Source organism: Myotis yumanensis, unplaced genomic scaffold (assembly GCF_028538775.1).
Source record: "Myotis yumanensis isolate MYYU_CA2020_CCGP unplaced genomic scaffold, mMyoYum1.0.hap1 SCAF_1, whole genome shotgun sequence".
Taxonomy (NCBI): Eukaryota; Metazoa; Chordata; class Mammalia; order Chiroptera; family Vespertilionidae; genus Myotis; species Myotis yumanensis.
In genome coordinates, this window is record NW_027223752.1 from 64,682,636 (window position 1) to 64,699,141 (window position 16,506).

Genomic DNA, 16,506 nt, shown 5'->3' on the forward strand with positions numbered 1-16,506 from the left:
GGTGTCAGAACAGAACAAAGTTAAGGCCAAATCAGAAAAATACTTAACACCCATTTAAGGAGTGTAGGCAATGAGGTAATGGTGAGACTCTAAAGGTTTTTTTAACTAAGAAGTGAGACCATGAAAAAACTGTGTTAAGGAAATCATTTGACAGTGAATATCCTCAAAATGTCTATTAAGGCTTTTTTGACTCTTTACCAAAAACTCCAAAATCTAATTATATGGTTGGGGTTTTACATGTTCTACGTCTTTATTTAGATGCCTTGCCATATCACCAAACAAATATATGCATTCATCATGTTGTCTCCAAGATCATTTCCCATACTATAATTCCCTGCCTTTCTCAGCATCCATATCTTGGCCTTCTTTACCTTCTGTTCCTTTTCTTTTTTCCTTTCCTCCCTCCCTTCCTTCCTAGACACAGGCAATCTTTAATTCCAACTGAACTCTCCTTTCTAGTCTTGAGAATCTACCTGTTGTAATATCCACCAACAAACCCTTTTTCAGGCTGTTGTGTGATGGAGAATAGAATACTAGTCCCTTAACTGACATCCCTTTAAACCAGTGGTTCTCAACCTTCCTAATGCCGCGACCCTTTAATATAGTCCCTCATGTTGTGGTGACTCCCAATTTCATTGTTACAAATTGAACATAATTAAAACATAGTGATTAATCACAAAACAATATGTAATTATATATGTGTTTTCTGATGGTCTTGGACCCCTGTGAAAGGGTCGTTCGACCCCCACAGGGGTCGCGACCCACAGGTTGAGAACCGCTGCTTTAAACAGTATTTTTGGCATCCAATCATACTGCACACAATATCTCTTAGCACATTTTCGAATCTCCACTCCCCGTGTCTCTATGCCTTTACTCAGGCTCTCCTCTCTGGCTGGAATGGCCTCTCACCCCTCTCAGCCTGGGAAGTCCATAACTTTGAGATCCAGCTCAAATTTAAGCCACATTTTCCAGACATGCAGTCATTCTTTCCTCCAGACTCCAAGACTCTTGACAAAGACCTTCACTGCAGTGAAGGCTGTTTACTATGATGGCTGTGTGGCACTCTCCCTCTTTGACACTAGGTCACTATAAGGTCGAGATCGTGTCCTACTAATCTTTGTATCCCAGCATCTAGCATAATACCCAGCCCAATGAAGTCAATATATATATTTGCCGAATTAAAGAAACTGGCTAATGTCTTAAGTCAAAGAATAAAGGTGGTTTCCCTGGAAACTCTCCCTATCCAAAGTCCTACCCAACTTCTTCACTGTGACCTCCTGGTTCATAGATTGACAAACACTGAGCCACGCCGGCCAGGCGCACAATGTATACTATTTTTAAGAAACACTCAACTAGCTGTAGTTCTCTGGACATGTAACCCTCTCTCACTCCTCCCTGCTTCTGCACCTGCTCTTTTGCCTGCCTGGAAGTCTTTCAGACCGCTTGTCTACATTGGACACTCCTATTTATTCTCTAACTTTTGTCGAATTGCTATCTCCTTGGTAAAGCCAGCTCTGACTTCTGTCTTTTCTGGCCTCTCGAGACCCAAGTGTACCTCCACCACAGCAATCATTACTTTATGCTGGATCAGCTTGTTCTTATCAGTTTCTATCACTACTTTGTAAACTCCTTAAGAATGGTGCCCCGTTGTGTTTATCTCTGTGTTCCCAAGCTCGGCCTCAGGACCTAGCAGAGGTGGAGGAGGAGAGGGAAGGAGAAATAACAAAGGAAGCTAACATTTATGAGCACCCCCAAGTATTGTTCTTAGCACATTGCACAGATTACTCCTTTAAGGGAGGTATTCCTGTTATGCCTACTTTATGTAAGACAATGGTCACACATCTAGTGAGTGAAGCCCAAGATCCTAATCCAGGCAGACTGGGTTTGGTCCACTGCCTTTCTGGTGTGGAGGCCCTCCAACTTTTTCTGCAAAGGGTAAGATAGTAAACATTTTAGCTTTTGTGAGCTTTTCAGTCTCTGTCACAACTACTCAACAGTACTGTTGCAGTGCAAAAGCAGCCAGGACCGATTATGGCTGTGTTCTAGCAAAAGTTTATTTTACATAAACAGGTGGCAAGTCTGATAAAGCCTATAAGCCAGCTTGCTCATCCCAGTTCTAGAGACTCAGTAAACGTTCATCAAATTAAACTGGATCTAACAGTGTTGGAAACCAAAACCTTCTCTCTGCCCTTAAATGATTCCCTTATCTGATCCTAAAGCTGTCACTAGTTACAGCCTTTCATTACGTGAAAGGCACTGCAGGCACTCAATAACCAATTGCAGAGCTGAACTGAATGGAATGGAAATGGGGCGCTGAGGCTGATCATTGTGCTAAGCTCCCACTCTCCCAACTCTACCTCAAGAAACCACTGGAGCCCTGGCCTGTGTGGCTCAGTGGATTGTCCCATACACCAGAAGATGACGGGTTCAATGCCCGGTCAGAGTGCATGTGGGAAGCAACCTATTGATGTTTCTCTCTTACATCAATGTTTCTCTCTCTCTCTCTCTCTCTCTGTCTCTCTCTCTTTCTCTCTCTCTCTCTCTCTCTCTCTCTCTCTCTCTCCCCTCCTTTCTTCCCTCCCTCACTCCCTCTCTCCCTCCCTTCCTCTTTCTCTCTTTCCTTTTCTCTCTGAGATGATTTTTTTAAAGAAAGAAACTATTGGATCTTACCTAGATGCCCCTGCTCCCAGCATTGACTTCCCACAAATAAACAACCTTTACTTCCAAGAAGAAAAGACACTCCAAGGCTCCACCCTATACCTCCAACCTTTACCTGCCCTTCATCTCAGTATCCGATGTTATCAGTATAAAAACAAAATTACTTGAAGCAGCATGCACACAGAAGGAGCTTCCACACTAAAGTGGGCCACAAGTCTCACCTAGCAGTGAAGACTTCCTGGTGCTCCGAGTGTGTTCCAAAGCAGTTACAGCACTGTTCAGACTTAAGCCTTTTATATAAGTAGTATAATAATCAGAAAAGTAGGTAGGGATAAAAAAGATGAAAAAAGAGATGCTTATGGAATTATGAACTTCTGGAGGGCAGGGACAATGTAGGATTCACCTTTGCTTCACCAGAATACCTGGCATGCAGCAGACCAGCAAATGTCCATTGATGAGTGAAAAAATGAACTTAATGAAGACAAGACTATAGATAATTAGTTTGCCAAAACACACCCATTCTCCAAATCCCTCAAGCATGCTTCAAAATCAGCGAGATCCTTGCGGAAATTGTAAATTTTCCAGCTGTGAATGGGGGAACAACCCATGTTCTTACTTTCTCCAGCACACTCACCATCCTGAGTGTTTGGACTCAGAATTTGGGTCTGAAGCTCCTGCAGGCTGATTCCCAGACACCTGCAGACCTCCTCGGGGCTATAGGGTTCAGGGTGAAGAGCATCCTCTATAATCAACAGCATTTCTTCCAGACTGACCCCCAGGTTGGTCTGCACCTCCTCCAGCCGCAGCACTTTATCCCATTGCAAGCTGTTGTACTTAGCCAGGAGCTGCACGTTGAAACCAAGATAATGGTCAGTTTTCATTGCAGAAATTAATATGTACTATTTTAATTAGCCAGATTCAACTTAAAGCTGTTTTTGTTTTATTTTGTTTTTTCCATTCAACCTATCCACATTTCCCACCATTGCTAGGTTCAGATGTTTGGAATTAAACATGCTTGTGTGACACTCCTAGGGTAGTTAAGTATTTTTCTTAAAAAAATAAAAACTAATCTTCTGTTGATTCTTTTGCCTGTCACCACTTTCCCTCGGGGCTATTTCTTTGAATAATTTTGTTCTTTCATCCCTATTCAGTTCATCTCAAATATACCACTCTCTATAAAGTCTACCAAAAAAACTGGTCAAATCTCACATGACGTGGGTCCTGAGGTGGACACTGTATGCCCAATTTCATTAGAGCACTTCCTGTTTACTACATGCCTCTTTGAAATGGCTAATGAATTTAAGTATCTGGGCGTTTGGAGTAGAGTCCCAGATTTTAAATGAAAACCTCATTGGTGACCTTAGGAAAAACCATTTCATTAGGTTGCTAGTAGTAGCAGAGCTGCATTTCTCCACCCTCAAGAAAAGAGTGTGGCTTCAGTTGTGTCCTGAGGCACCCCCTCAGCCTGTTGGAGGGGGTTAAGTACAAACCTTTGTAACCAGGTCTACGCACTGGAGCCCCAATCCAGAATATGTTTCCCTCATTCTCCCCAAACCACTGACTGAGCCCTTCAGGCAGGTGACAATCAAAACAGTGAAGATATCTTCATACTGAGGTCTATAAAATTCAGTCCCTGGGTGTGAGGAGGTCAGGTGCAGGCAGCACAAACAGCAAAAAGAGGCTAGTTGAAGTTAGTCTGCAAGGAAATGTGCATCTGATTTACTCTTCTATTATGCTGATGATTTGATTTTCTTTCTTTTCTACAGGAAGCAGGGTTTACCAAAAGATCATTGTACTCTGCTTAGGGTCACTCACTTCTGAAGACTGTTAATAACATAAGTTCTTATATTTGTTAATCCTCTTTTTAAACCTCTGGCTCATATATTTGGAAGAAGTTAATGATTTTAGGCAGAACTAGGAAAAGAGGCAAAAGAATTATGTTTTTCTGTTCATATATTTCACAGAACCTGGTGCCATTTTTAAAGCAAAAGCACAAACTAAAACCTTTCTTCTGACCTTGTTTGCTTGCTTAGCACATTTTGTTAGTGTATTAGAAATGTTGGATTTGATACCTCCACAGATTGACCCATTCATTCAATTCATTCATTCATTCATGGTCTATGTTTCAAAAATAAAATTTCAGAAAACTTATAGACTTATATAATGCAAAAGAGAAACATACAATGTATTTATTTTATACAGAAAAAGAGCTGAAGTTGGTGATCTCCTAGAACAGTGATGGCGAACCTTTTGAGCTCGGCATGTCAGCATTTTGAAAAACCCTAACTTAACTCTGGCACCGTGTCACATATAGAAATTTTTTTATATTTGCAACCATAGTAAAACAAAGTCTCATATTTTTGATATTTATTTTATATATTTAAATGCCATTTAACAGAGAAAAATCAACCAAAAAAATGAGTTCACGTGTCACCTCTGACACGCGTGTCATAGGTTCGCCATCACTGTCCTAGAATGATGCTTTCTCAAAATACAGATCCAAATCCAACTAAGATAAACAATGCAGCTTATATAGTGCTACATGATTTAAAATGTGCTTTTTTGCTTCCTTCAATCTTTGGCAGCTCTGTGAGATGGGTATTGTCTAAGAAATGAGAGTAAGTAACTTGCCCAAAGAAACATTTGGAAATTAAACCCAGGTCCTATTGATGCCATTATAATAACCTGGTTTATTTAACAGAAAAGGAGGGAAGAGGGAGGCCAGATAGCATAGGCATGCCATTTATGCAGCTTTGCCAAAAAGCTGCATTTAACATTCTCCGCTTCTATTCCCTGCTAATTAATGGGGGAAGGGACTAGAGCAGTGAGTCTCAACCTTCCTAATGCCGCAACCCTTTAATACAGTTCCTCATGTTGTGGTGACCCCCAATTTCATTGTTACAAATTGAACATAATTAAAGCATAGTGATTAATCACAAAAACAATATGTAATTATATATGTGTTTTCCGATGGTCTTAGGCGACCCCTGTGAAAGGGTCGTTCGACCCCCAAAGGGGTCACGACCCACAGGTTGAGAACCGCTGGACTGGACAAAGGCAGTTTAGATGCATGCCCAGTAAGGTCTGAGTGATGTGGGAAGGAGCCTACCTGTCTGCCAGTCATATCTGGGAACAAATTAGTGGTCAGGATGGAGTGACCACTGCAAGTGCATGAAACCTGAATATTTAAATTTCCAAACCACAGAAGTCCTCTCTCTCTCTCTCTCTCTCTCTCTCTCTCTCTCTCTCTCCCTTTCTCCCTCTCTCTCTCTCTCCCTTTCTCTCTCCTGCTGCAGGGGGATGCTCTCCCCTGTATCCACATGGCACACATGGACTGATGGACTGTAATGGCCTGAATACTAAACCACACTGGCTGCAACATGGAACAGAAACTCTGGACATTGGCCCTGCTTCTGGCTCTGCTGAACTCCCAGCTGCCCCTCTTCCAGGACTGGCTTGGGGGAAATGGGACATTACAACCTGAGGAATATAATTCCATGCAAATAAAATCTTCTTCCACATCCCATTCTCCCAAGCAAATCTTAGAAAATTCATTTTCTGTAGATATCACAAGGATCATCCCCACTCATACCTGGGAAATCTGACCCATTAATTTCTCCTGCATCACTATAACTGTTTCTTGCCTCCCCACGGCAACATTCTCAGCGAGGTCTGGCTGATATCTATGTTGTGCTACTCATGAATTTTAATCACCACTCACGTCTTAGAAATGGTTTTTGAAAAATAAACTAAGATTGGTGCTAGAAGTAAACTTTCTAGTGATTTAAAAATACTTTAATAAATGGATTCCTTCAAAGAAGAAGATGGCAACAAAGATAAAGAAGGAGGAGGGGGGAGAAGGAGGAGGACGTGGTCAGGAGGAGGAGAAACATCCAAGAATGGCCCCCAAGTAATGAGAGTGGGCTCTTCCTAAGAACCTTTCAGTACACAATGATCTCCAAGTTCCCATCCCTGGCCTCCCCTTAAACAAGTCACACTGCCTCCGGCACTACATCTCAGGAAATTGACCCAAAGATGTGTAGGGAGAAAGTCTGCTGCCTACAAGGTTGTCGTCAAAGGCAGCCTCCCTATGCGCCTTTGGACCACAGTCAGAAGCACCAACATACAGAGGCTCACATTCACTCCAACAGTTTGCCTTTGGGTTCGCTTAGCCCTCAGCTGGAGGGTCCACACAGCCAATTTGGTGTGTGTTTCAGTTAAGAATGAAATCTACCACATGCCCTCAACAGCAGCCGCACAGCCATGAGCCACTGAGTATGTGCACTACATTGCAGAGTAAAATAGGAAAGCCACTTAAGCCCTGTGAAATTTGGCTCAAGAAACAGAAAGATGACTTGCAGATGAGGGCAGAGGGTGGGTAAGATCGCTGTTGCTCAAAGACAGAACTGCATGAAGGAATTTGCCACTTATGGCCCGGGTGACTGGCCTACTTCAGAACATTTGTGAAGCAGGTCTATGAGTCAGGGCTATGGGTCATTTTGTCACAAGTTCCTCACTCAGCAGCAGGATGGGAAGAGGAGAAAAAGCATTTCTTTGTCAACACTCACCATTTTGTTTCCACCACTGCAAATATTAAGTGCTCATATGACATACCACTTCCAGTAGGTTCCTGAGCCTATTCTGTGCTCTGAGGACAAGAAAGCAGGTGAGTGCTTTGTCCACAGTCATAGGAGGAGGCAGATAAATAGTACTGGGACTCTGTTTTAAGTTGGTTTCTCTTGGAAGAAGACCCGAGACAAGAATTTGAGGGATCAGTGATACCAAGAAGTGCTGGTAGAAAAATGGAAAGTAAAACAGGAAGAGAAGCTAATGTGAGGTGCACTGATGTAGTCAGAGGAGGTAAGGCCTATTGGACTTGTATGTATAAACCTAAGATGTGTCCTATCCATGGGCAAGAAAGCTGGGATATTTACCCACTGACTCTCATCCATCATTGATTGAGGGCTGCTTACAAAGAGAATTGCCTCACTGGCACTACCAGGTTGTCTGGGTGCAAACTAGACACTTTCCTGCAATTAGAAGACAAAACCCTCAGTCTGAGAGTCACTGAGACTTCCAGAAAGAGAGTACAGTAGGAGAGAGCTAAGATATGGACCCTAATTCAAAAGCCTGTTTGTCAGATCCACCCCTCTTCAACTTTTTCACTGCAGTTAGCAGTATTAACAAATCAATGGGAAAAGTACCAAATCAGCTCCTCACCAGGTCAGCAAAGGATAAAAATTCTAATCCCTTTCTGAGTTACTTCTATAAACAAGAATTCATTTAACAAGTTGTTTTTCACCTAACAAAAGTAGCTGTGTTGTTGTTTCTGGTTATACAAATCACACATTTTTATTAAACTGCAAAGAACACACAATTCAAAGTAAAAAAAATAACAATAACAAAAAAAACCAACCTAAAATAAATCATCTGTGATCACCCAATGAGATAACCACAACTGCTATTTTAATAACCATCCTATTATACAATTCTTTATGCATGCTTCATGCATACCTCCAAACATATAATTTGAAATAAATAGGATCATACATGGCAGTTTGTATTGTGCATACTTTTTTTTTGGCTCATCTTCCCCTCATCTCCTTCCAACTGCATAGAACTGGCCCCCAGTGACTTCCATGTCCACGTTCCACTCATAAACATCATTCACCACATTGAACTCCCCAATGTTAGTCATCCCTACTGTCCATGTTCTCTATGTTAGTTTTCAGGCTACAGAATCAATGTGAAGAAATCTACACAACTGTGCATAATGGGTCTCCTCACTGCACCCTCAGCACAGCATAGCTGTGGCATTCAGGCATCATGCTCATTCACGCATAAAAGGGCACAATGAAAGAGGAGGGACAGAGACAGACCTGGACTCATGCACTTACTTAAAACAAGTCACAACATACCTTGCCAGGAAATTCCCAGGTAAAGTGGGACACTTAATGGCTACTTCACAAACTACTGTGAAGATTAAATAGGATAATAAAAACAGAAAAACTTGAAAATGGCAGCAGAGTAGGTAGATTTTCTTCACACCTCCTCCCTGAACCAAACCGGAAATAAAACTAAATTGGGGAACAACTACCCTAAATTACCAACTGAAAATTATCTGAAGAGGAGACTTTTAACAAAGAAGGAGGAGGAGGAGGAGGAGGACGAGGAGGAGGAGAGGGGAAAAAGGAGGGGAAAGAGAAAGAAGGTGAAGGAGGAGGAGGAGAAAAAAACAGAAGAACATAGCTTTAAAACATGGCAATATATAGGTACCTATCAATAATCATTTTAAATGTAAATGGCTTAAATGCTCCAATCAAAAGATATTAGGTCGCTCAATGGATAAGAAAACAAGACCCATGTATATGCTGTCTTCAAGAGCTCCACCTCAGAATGAAAGATACACATTGACTAATAATAAAATGATGGAAAAGAATATTTCATGCAAATGAAAAGGAACGCTAAAGTAGCATTACTTATATCTGACCAAATAGACTTTAAAACATAGGCTATAGTAAGAAACAAAGAAGGACACTACGTAATGATAAAGGAAGCAATCCAACAAGAAGATATAACCCTTGTAAACATTTATGCACCCAACATAGGAGCACCTAAATATATGATGGACATAGATGATTGACACCAATATAGTCAGAGTAGGGGATTTTAACGTCCCATTGACATAGATGGATAGATCTTCCAATCAGAAAATCAACAGGAAGACGGCAGCCTTCAATGACACACTAGATCAGATGGATTTCATTGATATCTTCAGAGCATTTCAACGCAAAGCTGCAAAACAAACATTATTTTGAAGTACACATTAGACATTTTCTAGGATTGACTGCATGTTAGGACACAAAACAAGTCTCAATAAATTTAAGAACATTTAAATAAAGCATCTTCTCTGACCATAATAGAATGAAACTAGAAATCAATCACAAGAAAAAAAACTGAAAAACCCACAAAGATATGGAGGCTAAATAACACTGTACTAAACAATGAATGGGTTAACAACAAGATCAAGGAAGAAATCTAAAGATAACTTAAACAAATAAAAATGAGAACACAACAACCCAAAATCTATGGGACACAACGGCAAAATAGTCTTAAAAGGGAAATTCATAGCATTACAGACCTGTATCAAGAAACAAGAAAATTCCCAAATAAACAATCTAACTTTACACTTACAGGAACTGGAACAGCAAAGCCCAAAATGAGTAGGAGAAAAAAATAATAAAGATCAGAGCAGAAATGAAGAAAATAGAGTCTAAAAAAAACAATACAAAAGATCAATGAAACCAAGAACTGGTTCTTTGAAAAAATAAACAAGACTGACAAACCTTTAATCAGACTCATTAAGAAAAAAAGAGAGAGGACTCAAATAAAATAAGAAATGAAAGAGAAGTAATAACTCAAAAAAAAGAAACACAAAGGACTGTAAGGAAATATTAAGAACAAATATATACCAACAAATTAGAAATCTGAATGAAATGGATAAATTCCTAGAATCATACAACCACCCAAAACTGAATCAGGAAGAATTAGAAAATCTGAATATAAAAATTACAACCAATGAAATTGAAACAGTAATTTAAAAAAACAAAACTCCCAACAAACAGAAGTCTTGGACTGGATGCCTTCACAGGTGAACTTTACCAAACATTAAAAGGCAAACTGACACCAATCCTTCTCACACTATTCCCTAAAATTCAAGAGAAGGGAAGACTTCCAAAATCATTCTATAAAACTAGCATTATCCTAATTCCAAACCCAGATAAAAGCACTAAAAAGAAAGAAAATTATAGGCCAATATCCCTGATGAACATAGATGCTACAATCCTCAACAAAATATTAGGAACCTGGATCCAGCAATAAATAGAAAAATCTTATACAATGCTCACGTGTGATTTATTCTGGGGAGGCAAGGTTGGTACAATATCTGCATATCAATAAAGGTAATATGCCACATAAACAAAATGAAGGATAAAAACCACATGATCATATTAATAGATGCAGAAAAGGCATTTGATAAAATCCAGCACCCATCTGTGGTAAAAAAAAAAAAAAAAACTCTTAACAAAGTGAGAATAGAGGAAACATACCTCAATATAATAAAGGCCATGTATGACAAACTCACAGCCAACATCATACTCAATGGGGAAAAAAACAAAGCCCAAAGTGAGTAGAAGAAAAAAATAAAGATCAGAGCAGAAATGAAGAAAATAGAGTCTAAGAAACAATACAAAAGATCAATGAAACCAAGAACTGTGTTTCCCTTAAGAATGTGAACCAGACAGAGATGTCTGTTTTCACTACCCTTATTCAACATAGTACTGGAAGTCCACAGCAATCAGACAAGAAGAAGGAAAAAAGGGCATCCAAATAAGATTCCACCAAAAACACTACTAGAATTGATGAATGAATTCAGTAAAGTAGCAGGATACAAAATAAATATTGAGAAATCAGTTGCATTTTTATACACTTACTAGAGGCCTGCTGGCCTGTTGGGGATCGTGCCAAAACCGGCAGTCCGACATCCCCCAAGGGATGTGCAAAGCAGCAGGAGGCCGGGGAGGAGCCCGGGCCCAGGCCGGGTGCCCTGCTGCTCCTGCTCATCCCAGCCTGCTTGTGCCCCTGCAGCTGCGCTTGCCAGCCTTGAGGCCAGCATCTGGCACCTGTCAGTCAGCTGAGCGGTGCTCCTGCTGTGGGAGCACACTGGCCACCAGGGGGCAGCTCCTGCATTGAGCATCTGCCCCCTGGTGGTCAGTGCACATCATAGCGACCAATCAAAGGTTCAACTGGTTGCTTAGGGTTTTATATATATAGATGAACTGGTGACTTCTGGCACTCTGCATTACCTACCTTCTTTTTTAAAAATATATATATTTTATTGATTTTTTACAGAGAGGAAGGGAGAGGAATAGAGAGTTAGAAACATCGATGAGAGAAACATCGATCAGCTGCCTCCTGCACACGCCCTACTGGGCATGTGCCCGCAACCAAGGTACATGGCCTTGACTGGAGTCGAACCTGGGACCCTTGAGTCTGCAGGCCGATGCTCTATCCACCAAGCCAAACCGGTCAGGGCATTATCTACCTTCTTAATATTCCCTGTTTACTAGCTTCTGTAACAATGTATTTTCCTGGTATCCCTCTCCCCTCTCTGGTCCCAATATCATCTTCATCCATGACTCAGTTTCTCCTCTCATTATTTAACTGAAGCTGCCTCCTAAGTTCAGCCTTCTGATCTGATCTTGCCACACTCTTTCCCTCAGCAATCTGAATTAAGCTCTTGGTTTCAACTATTATCTCAAAATAAATATATCTAAAGGCTATAGCCCTAACCAAGAGCTATACCCCAAGCTCAAATTTCTAGCCACTCATAAGAAAATTCCATGAGGAAATTTCATACCCTTCCACTTTCCAGTCACCTTCCATCCTATCTTCTCCAAACCTATCAGTGGCAGCCCTATGCTTTCCATCCATCATCTCAGCTTAAGATGGCAGCCTATTGACTCAATACTTTGCCTTCACTCCTGTGCATCTGCATGCAATGAGTGTTACTGAGCATCTATTATTTTGCAGGTCCTGGACAGATAGCAGTGAATAAGGCACTCTTGGCTCCTGACCTCACAGAGCTCAGTCTACCCAAGGATAGATGTTTAACAACCACACAGTGAAGAATTTAATACAATTGTGATAAGCTGCTATAATAGAAAAATACAGAATGTGGTCAGAGCATATAAAAGGTCATTTAACACACGGAAGAGGGGAGGGTGGTCAGGGGAAACTGCCTCCAAACAATAGTGTTTATGCCAAAAGGAAGACAGACACCCAATCACAGAGCCTTTTTATCCCATCCTCACTGACACGTTCAGACCCACTTCTCTTCAACCGAGGCAAAGATCCTGCTGCCAGACTAATATTTCTAAAATACCTTGCTAACGACATTAGTGGCTCCCGCTGCTTCCAGGACCAAGCTGTGTGCCCCTTAGCACAGCACTGAAGGTTCTGCCACAACCTGGTTCCACTACATGCATCAACCCTGTTCCCTAAAGTGTGTGTCCTCTGCCCTACAGCTTGGACTCACCATTCTAGGAATACTCCACACTAGAGTCTTGGCAGAGTGCGCTCGACTGAATCAACAGTCTCAGCGAAACTGGCCACATTCTTGGGTATTAGGTTTGTTCTCACTCAAATTCAAGGAAACTGCCAAAGCCCTGAAAATATTATGCCCACTTCTCATTCTTTCACCAGACAGAGAATAAGTTCCATATTGACCACTAAATGGCAGGAGCTAAAAAAACTGAGTGTGTGGTGGCCCCTGACCAAACAGGCTCTGTAAAGAATCATGCTGTGAATTTCCCTTAAAGTGTCAAAGGACCACATGAAACTCTCTCCTCCATTGCTTCACATGTTGCCACAAGGAGCACAGGCTGTGCAAAAAGCAATAGTAAAATTTCTCTTCCCTTTTTGATTTCCCATAATATTTATTATTGGCATCACACATTTTATTCCTCAATATCATTAAGGGCTACTCTCTTTTATAGACATAAGACATTTCTGGAAAATTTTAAGCCACTGAATACATGTAAAATATGAAAAATTGTGTGCTCATTAAAGATTTCTGGCCACTTTGTTAATTTAAGAACATAAAAATGTGCTTCACTTAAAAGTATCATTTACGCAAGTAATAATTATAAATCTCTATTGAGTTTGCTTTGAAATGTTTTTAATTTTAGTTCAATGGCTCTACATGACTCTGATTTTTAATGAATCTACCTCAATTAGTTTTGGGAAGCTGCTGGAAAGAGAGAAAGGGGAAAGAGAGAGAGGGAGAGAAAGGAATCTTAAGAATAGAAGACAGAGACCAAAAGGATGGTTACCAGAAAGGAGGGGTTAGAGGATGGATGACAAGGGTGGATGGGAATATGCTAAATAACATTGTGACAAGTTTGCACAGTGACAGATGATTACTAGAATTAGTGGGGTAAGCACATTATAAGATATAAAAATGTCAAATCACTATATTATACACCTGAGACTAAAGTAACTAATATAATATTGTATATTAACTAAACTTAAATAAAATTTTAAAAAGAATAGTAGAAACTATCAACATTGAAGTAAAACAAAGAAAACTCATCTTTATTGATTTAGTGTACTTCCCCGTACTAAGAAACAAAAGGTACTCATTTTCAAAATAGGGATTTAGAGAGACAGAAGAAAAATATTACTCAGTACAATTTTGGCATGTGGAGCTTTACCTAATCAGTCTCATTTTCAAAATTATCCCAATTAGTAATTTCTCCATTGACACCTCATTTTCTTGTCTGGAAACAAAAAGTTTGTGCAGATTAAAACAGGCTTCTTTACCTTTTTAACATGGGATTTTATTTCCTGATTCAATGAGACCATTTCCAAACAAAAATTATATTCACTCACATGTTACTGAAAATGGAAAAATGGAGCCATATTTTAAGGACAATATGTGTAGCAGAATTCTGGTTCATATTCGTAGGCAAAAACATAATCTTACCATCAATAGCTATGTGTGTAGCCCATATCAGCAATTTTATCTTTATTTCCCTTTTATGTATAACCTTGGATTCTAGTGATCTGCAGCAACATGATTAAGAAAACATTCTCCATCTTAATAAAGTCACTTTTCTTTCTTCCATAGTTTAAAAAAGAGAAAAATTCAGAGTATTAGAAACAATGTTTTATCTATACTAACTGTGAGGAATATATAGCAAAAAAAAAAAAATCAGATGCCAGTTTTGCTGTCCAGAGTCACTCAGAAGGCACCTTCCAGAACAGGTGGTTCTACAGGGAAGTAAGGTTTTCAGCTGCTACTTTCAAAGAGATGTGCTTTTTATAGCTAACTCCAAAATGACATTCCTCCCCTCCTGACAACTTTCACTACAGAGATTCAGTCTCAAAATTTTATTCCTCACTTTCTTATTGAATCTTTGGAAGAGAGTATCCACGACATGAATCCATTTCACAGGTCTCATCCCTGTTTTAGCTCACGTATGGATCTTGCAGAGGATATCCAATTTCGTGATAAACTCTGAAAACAATGTTGTGTATGTCTGAGGTCTCCTCAGGAAGGCAACACTTACTCATCGACCTCAAAATCAGAAGTCAACAAGAATAAGCACTCAAGCAAATAACACACTAGTTTCTTCCATCTCCTGAAAGAGGAAGCTTGTCCTAAACAACAAAAAAGGCCACTAACACTAAAGCCTTGATTTTGAAGTTTTCTGTACTACTTCATCTCATATATAACTGATTAAATACTGTGAAAATCTCATATTGAGACATTTGTTTTACATAATTTTTAGAAATTATCTGAATGAGTAAATTCCAAATTTTTAAAATTTAAATCATTACTTTAAAAAAAAAGTTTAACCCTAAAACTTTCCAGGAAAAAAAAAATCTCTCATTTTTTCTGGTTCATCATATCTCTACTCTCCTCAACCTCACAACTTTAGGGGGTGGGAGTAAAGGTGAAGGGGTAAGTCAATTAAAAGGGGGAACTACACCCTACACATCTCCACGGTAGCTAGCCCAATGCTGAGCATACAATATGCACTTGTAAAAAAGTGTAAACTTGAGCAAAATAAATATGACAGGGCAGGCACACAGGTAGTAGTCACTCATTTATTTAACAAACTAGAGGCCCGGTGCACAAATTCGTGCACCAGTGGGGTCCCTCGGGCTGGCCTGCGGGATCGGGCCAAAACTGGCTCTCCGACATCCCCCAAGGGGTCCCAGATCGTGAGAGGGCACAGGCCAGGCAGAGGGACCCCACTGGTGCACGACAGGGGCTGGGAAGGGACGTGGGAGGTTGGCCAGCCAGGGAAGGACTGTGGGAGGACTCCAGGGTGTGTTCGGCCCGTCTCGCTCAGTCCCGATTGGCCGGACCCCAGCAGCAAGCTAACCTACTGGATGGAGCATCTACTCCCTGGTGGTCAGTACACGTCATAGCTACTGGTCGACCTGTCGACTGCCCCCTGGTGGTCAGTGCATGTCATAGCGAGCAGTTGAGCAGCCTTAGCATATCATTAGCATATTACGCTTTGATTGGTTGAACGGTTGACTGGACAACCAGACACTTAGCATGTTAGGCTTTTATTATATAGGATGTTTACCCTGTGCCTACTTTAGCCTAAGCACTATGCCAGGCATTAGGGATATTAGATGGACACAGTCTTAGTTTTCAGGTAAAATCAAATCAGAAAAAGGAGGCAGACATTAAACAGTTGTGATAGTAATGTTACTGAGATGTCAAATACAAAAGGACCCCTACCTTAGTCTGGGAATAAGGAAGTCAAGGAAGGCTTCCCTGAGGGACATGTGGGCTGACCTTCAAAGAGGGCTGGGGGAGGCGTGTTCTGGGCGTGTGCAAAGTCACTCAGGCTAGAGTGCAATGGAATACGGGTGCTGAGAGGGGAAGAGGACAAGGTACACAGGCCTTGGATCCTGCAGGGCTCTCCAGCTGGTGATGAGGACTTTATTTTATTCCAATGAAATGCAAAGCTTTTGAAAGGTGCTAAGTAGGGGAATTGCCTGATCAGATTTAAATTTCTAAACCATCATTCTAACCGCTATTTGAAGAATGATTAGGAGAAAGCACAGTGGAGCTCCTGACCCAGATGCCACTACCCAGCTCCCAGCCTCAGTTCTCTTCACTTTTTAGTCATATCATGAGCTTTGCTGGATCCTCCATAACATTTAATTTGTGGCACCTGGTTATATACCACCTGATCACATACTAATCATCTCCTATTTATCTTTTTCTCTCTTTTTTCCAATTGCAGTTGGCATTCAGTATTA

The 16,506-nt window shown here is 40.6% G+C and overlaps 1 protein-coding gene across 2 annotated transcripts in view; it reads right to left on the reverse strand.

The window, feature by feature from the left end:
• Nucleotides 1-16,506, reverse strand: part of GALK2 (galactokinase 2) — a 135,807-nt gene that overhangs the window by 29,774 nt on the left and 89,527 nt on the right. For both annotated transcript variants that reach the window (XM_070423241.1, XM_070423238.1), the window contains exon 8: nt 3,293-3,503. In XM_070423241.1, coding sequence (XP_070279342.1) covers nt 3,293-3,503 — 211 coding nt within the window. The remainder of the gene's footprint in view (nt 1-3,292; nt 3,504-16,506) is intronic.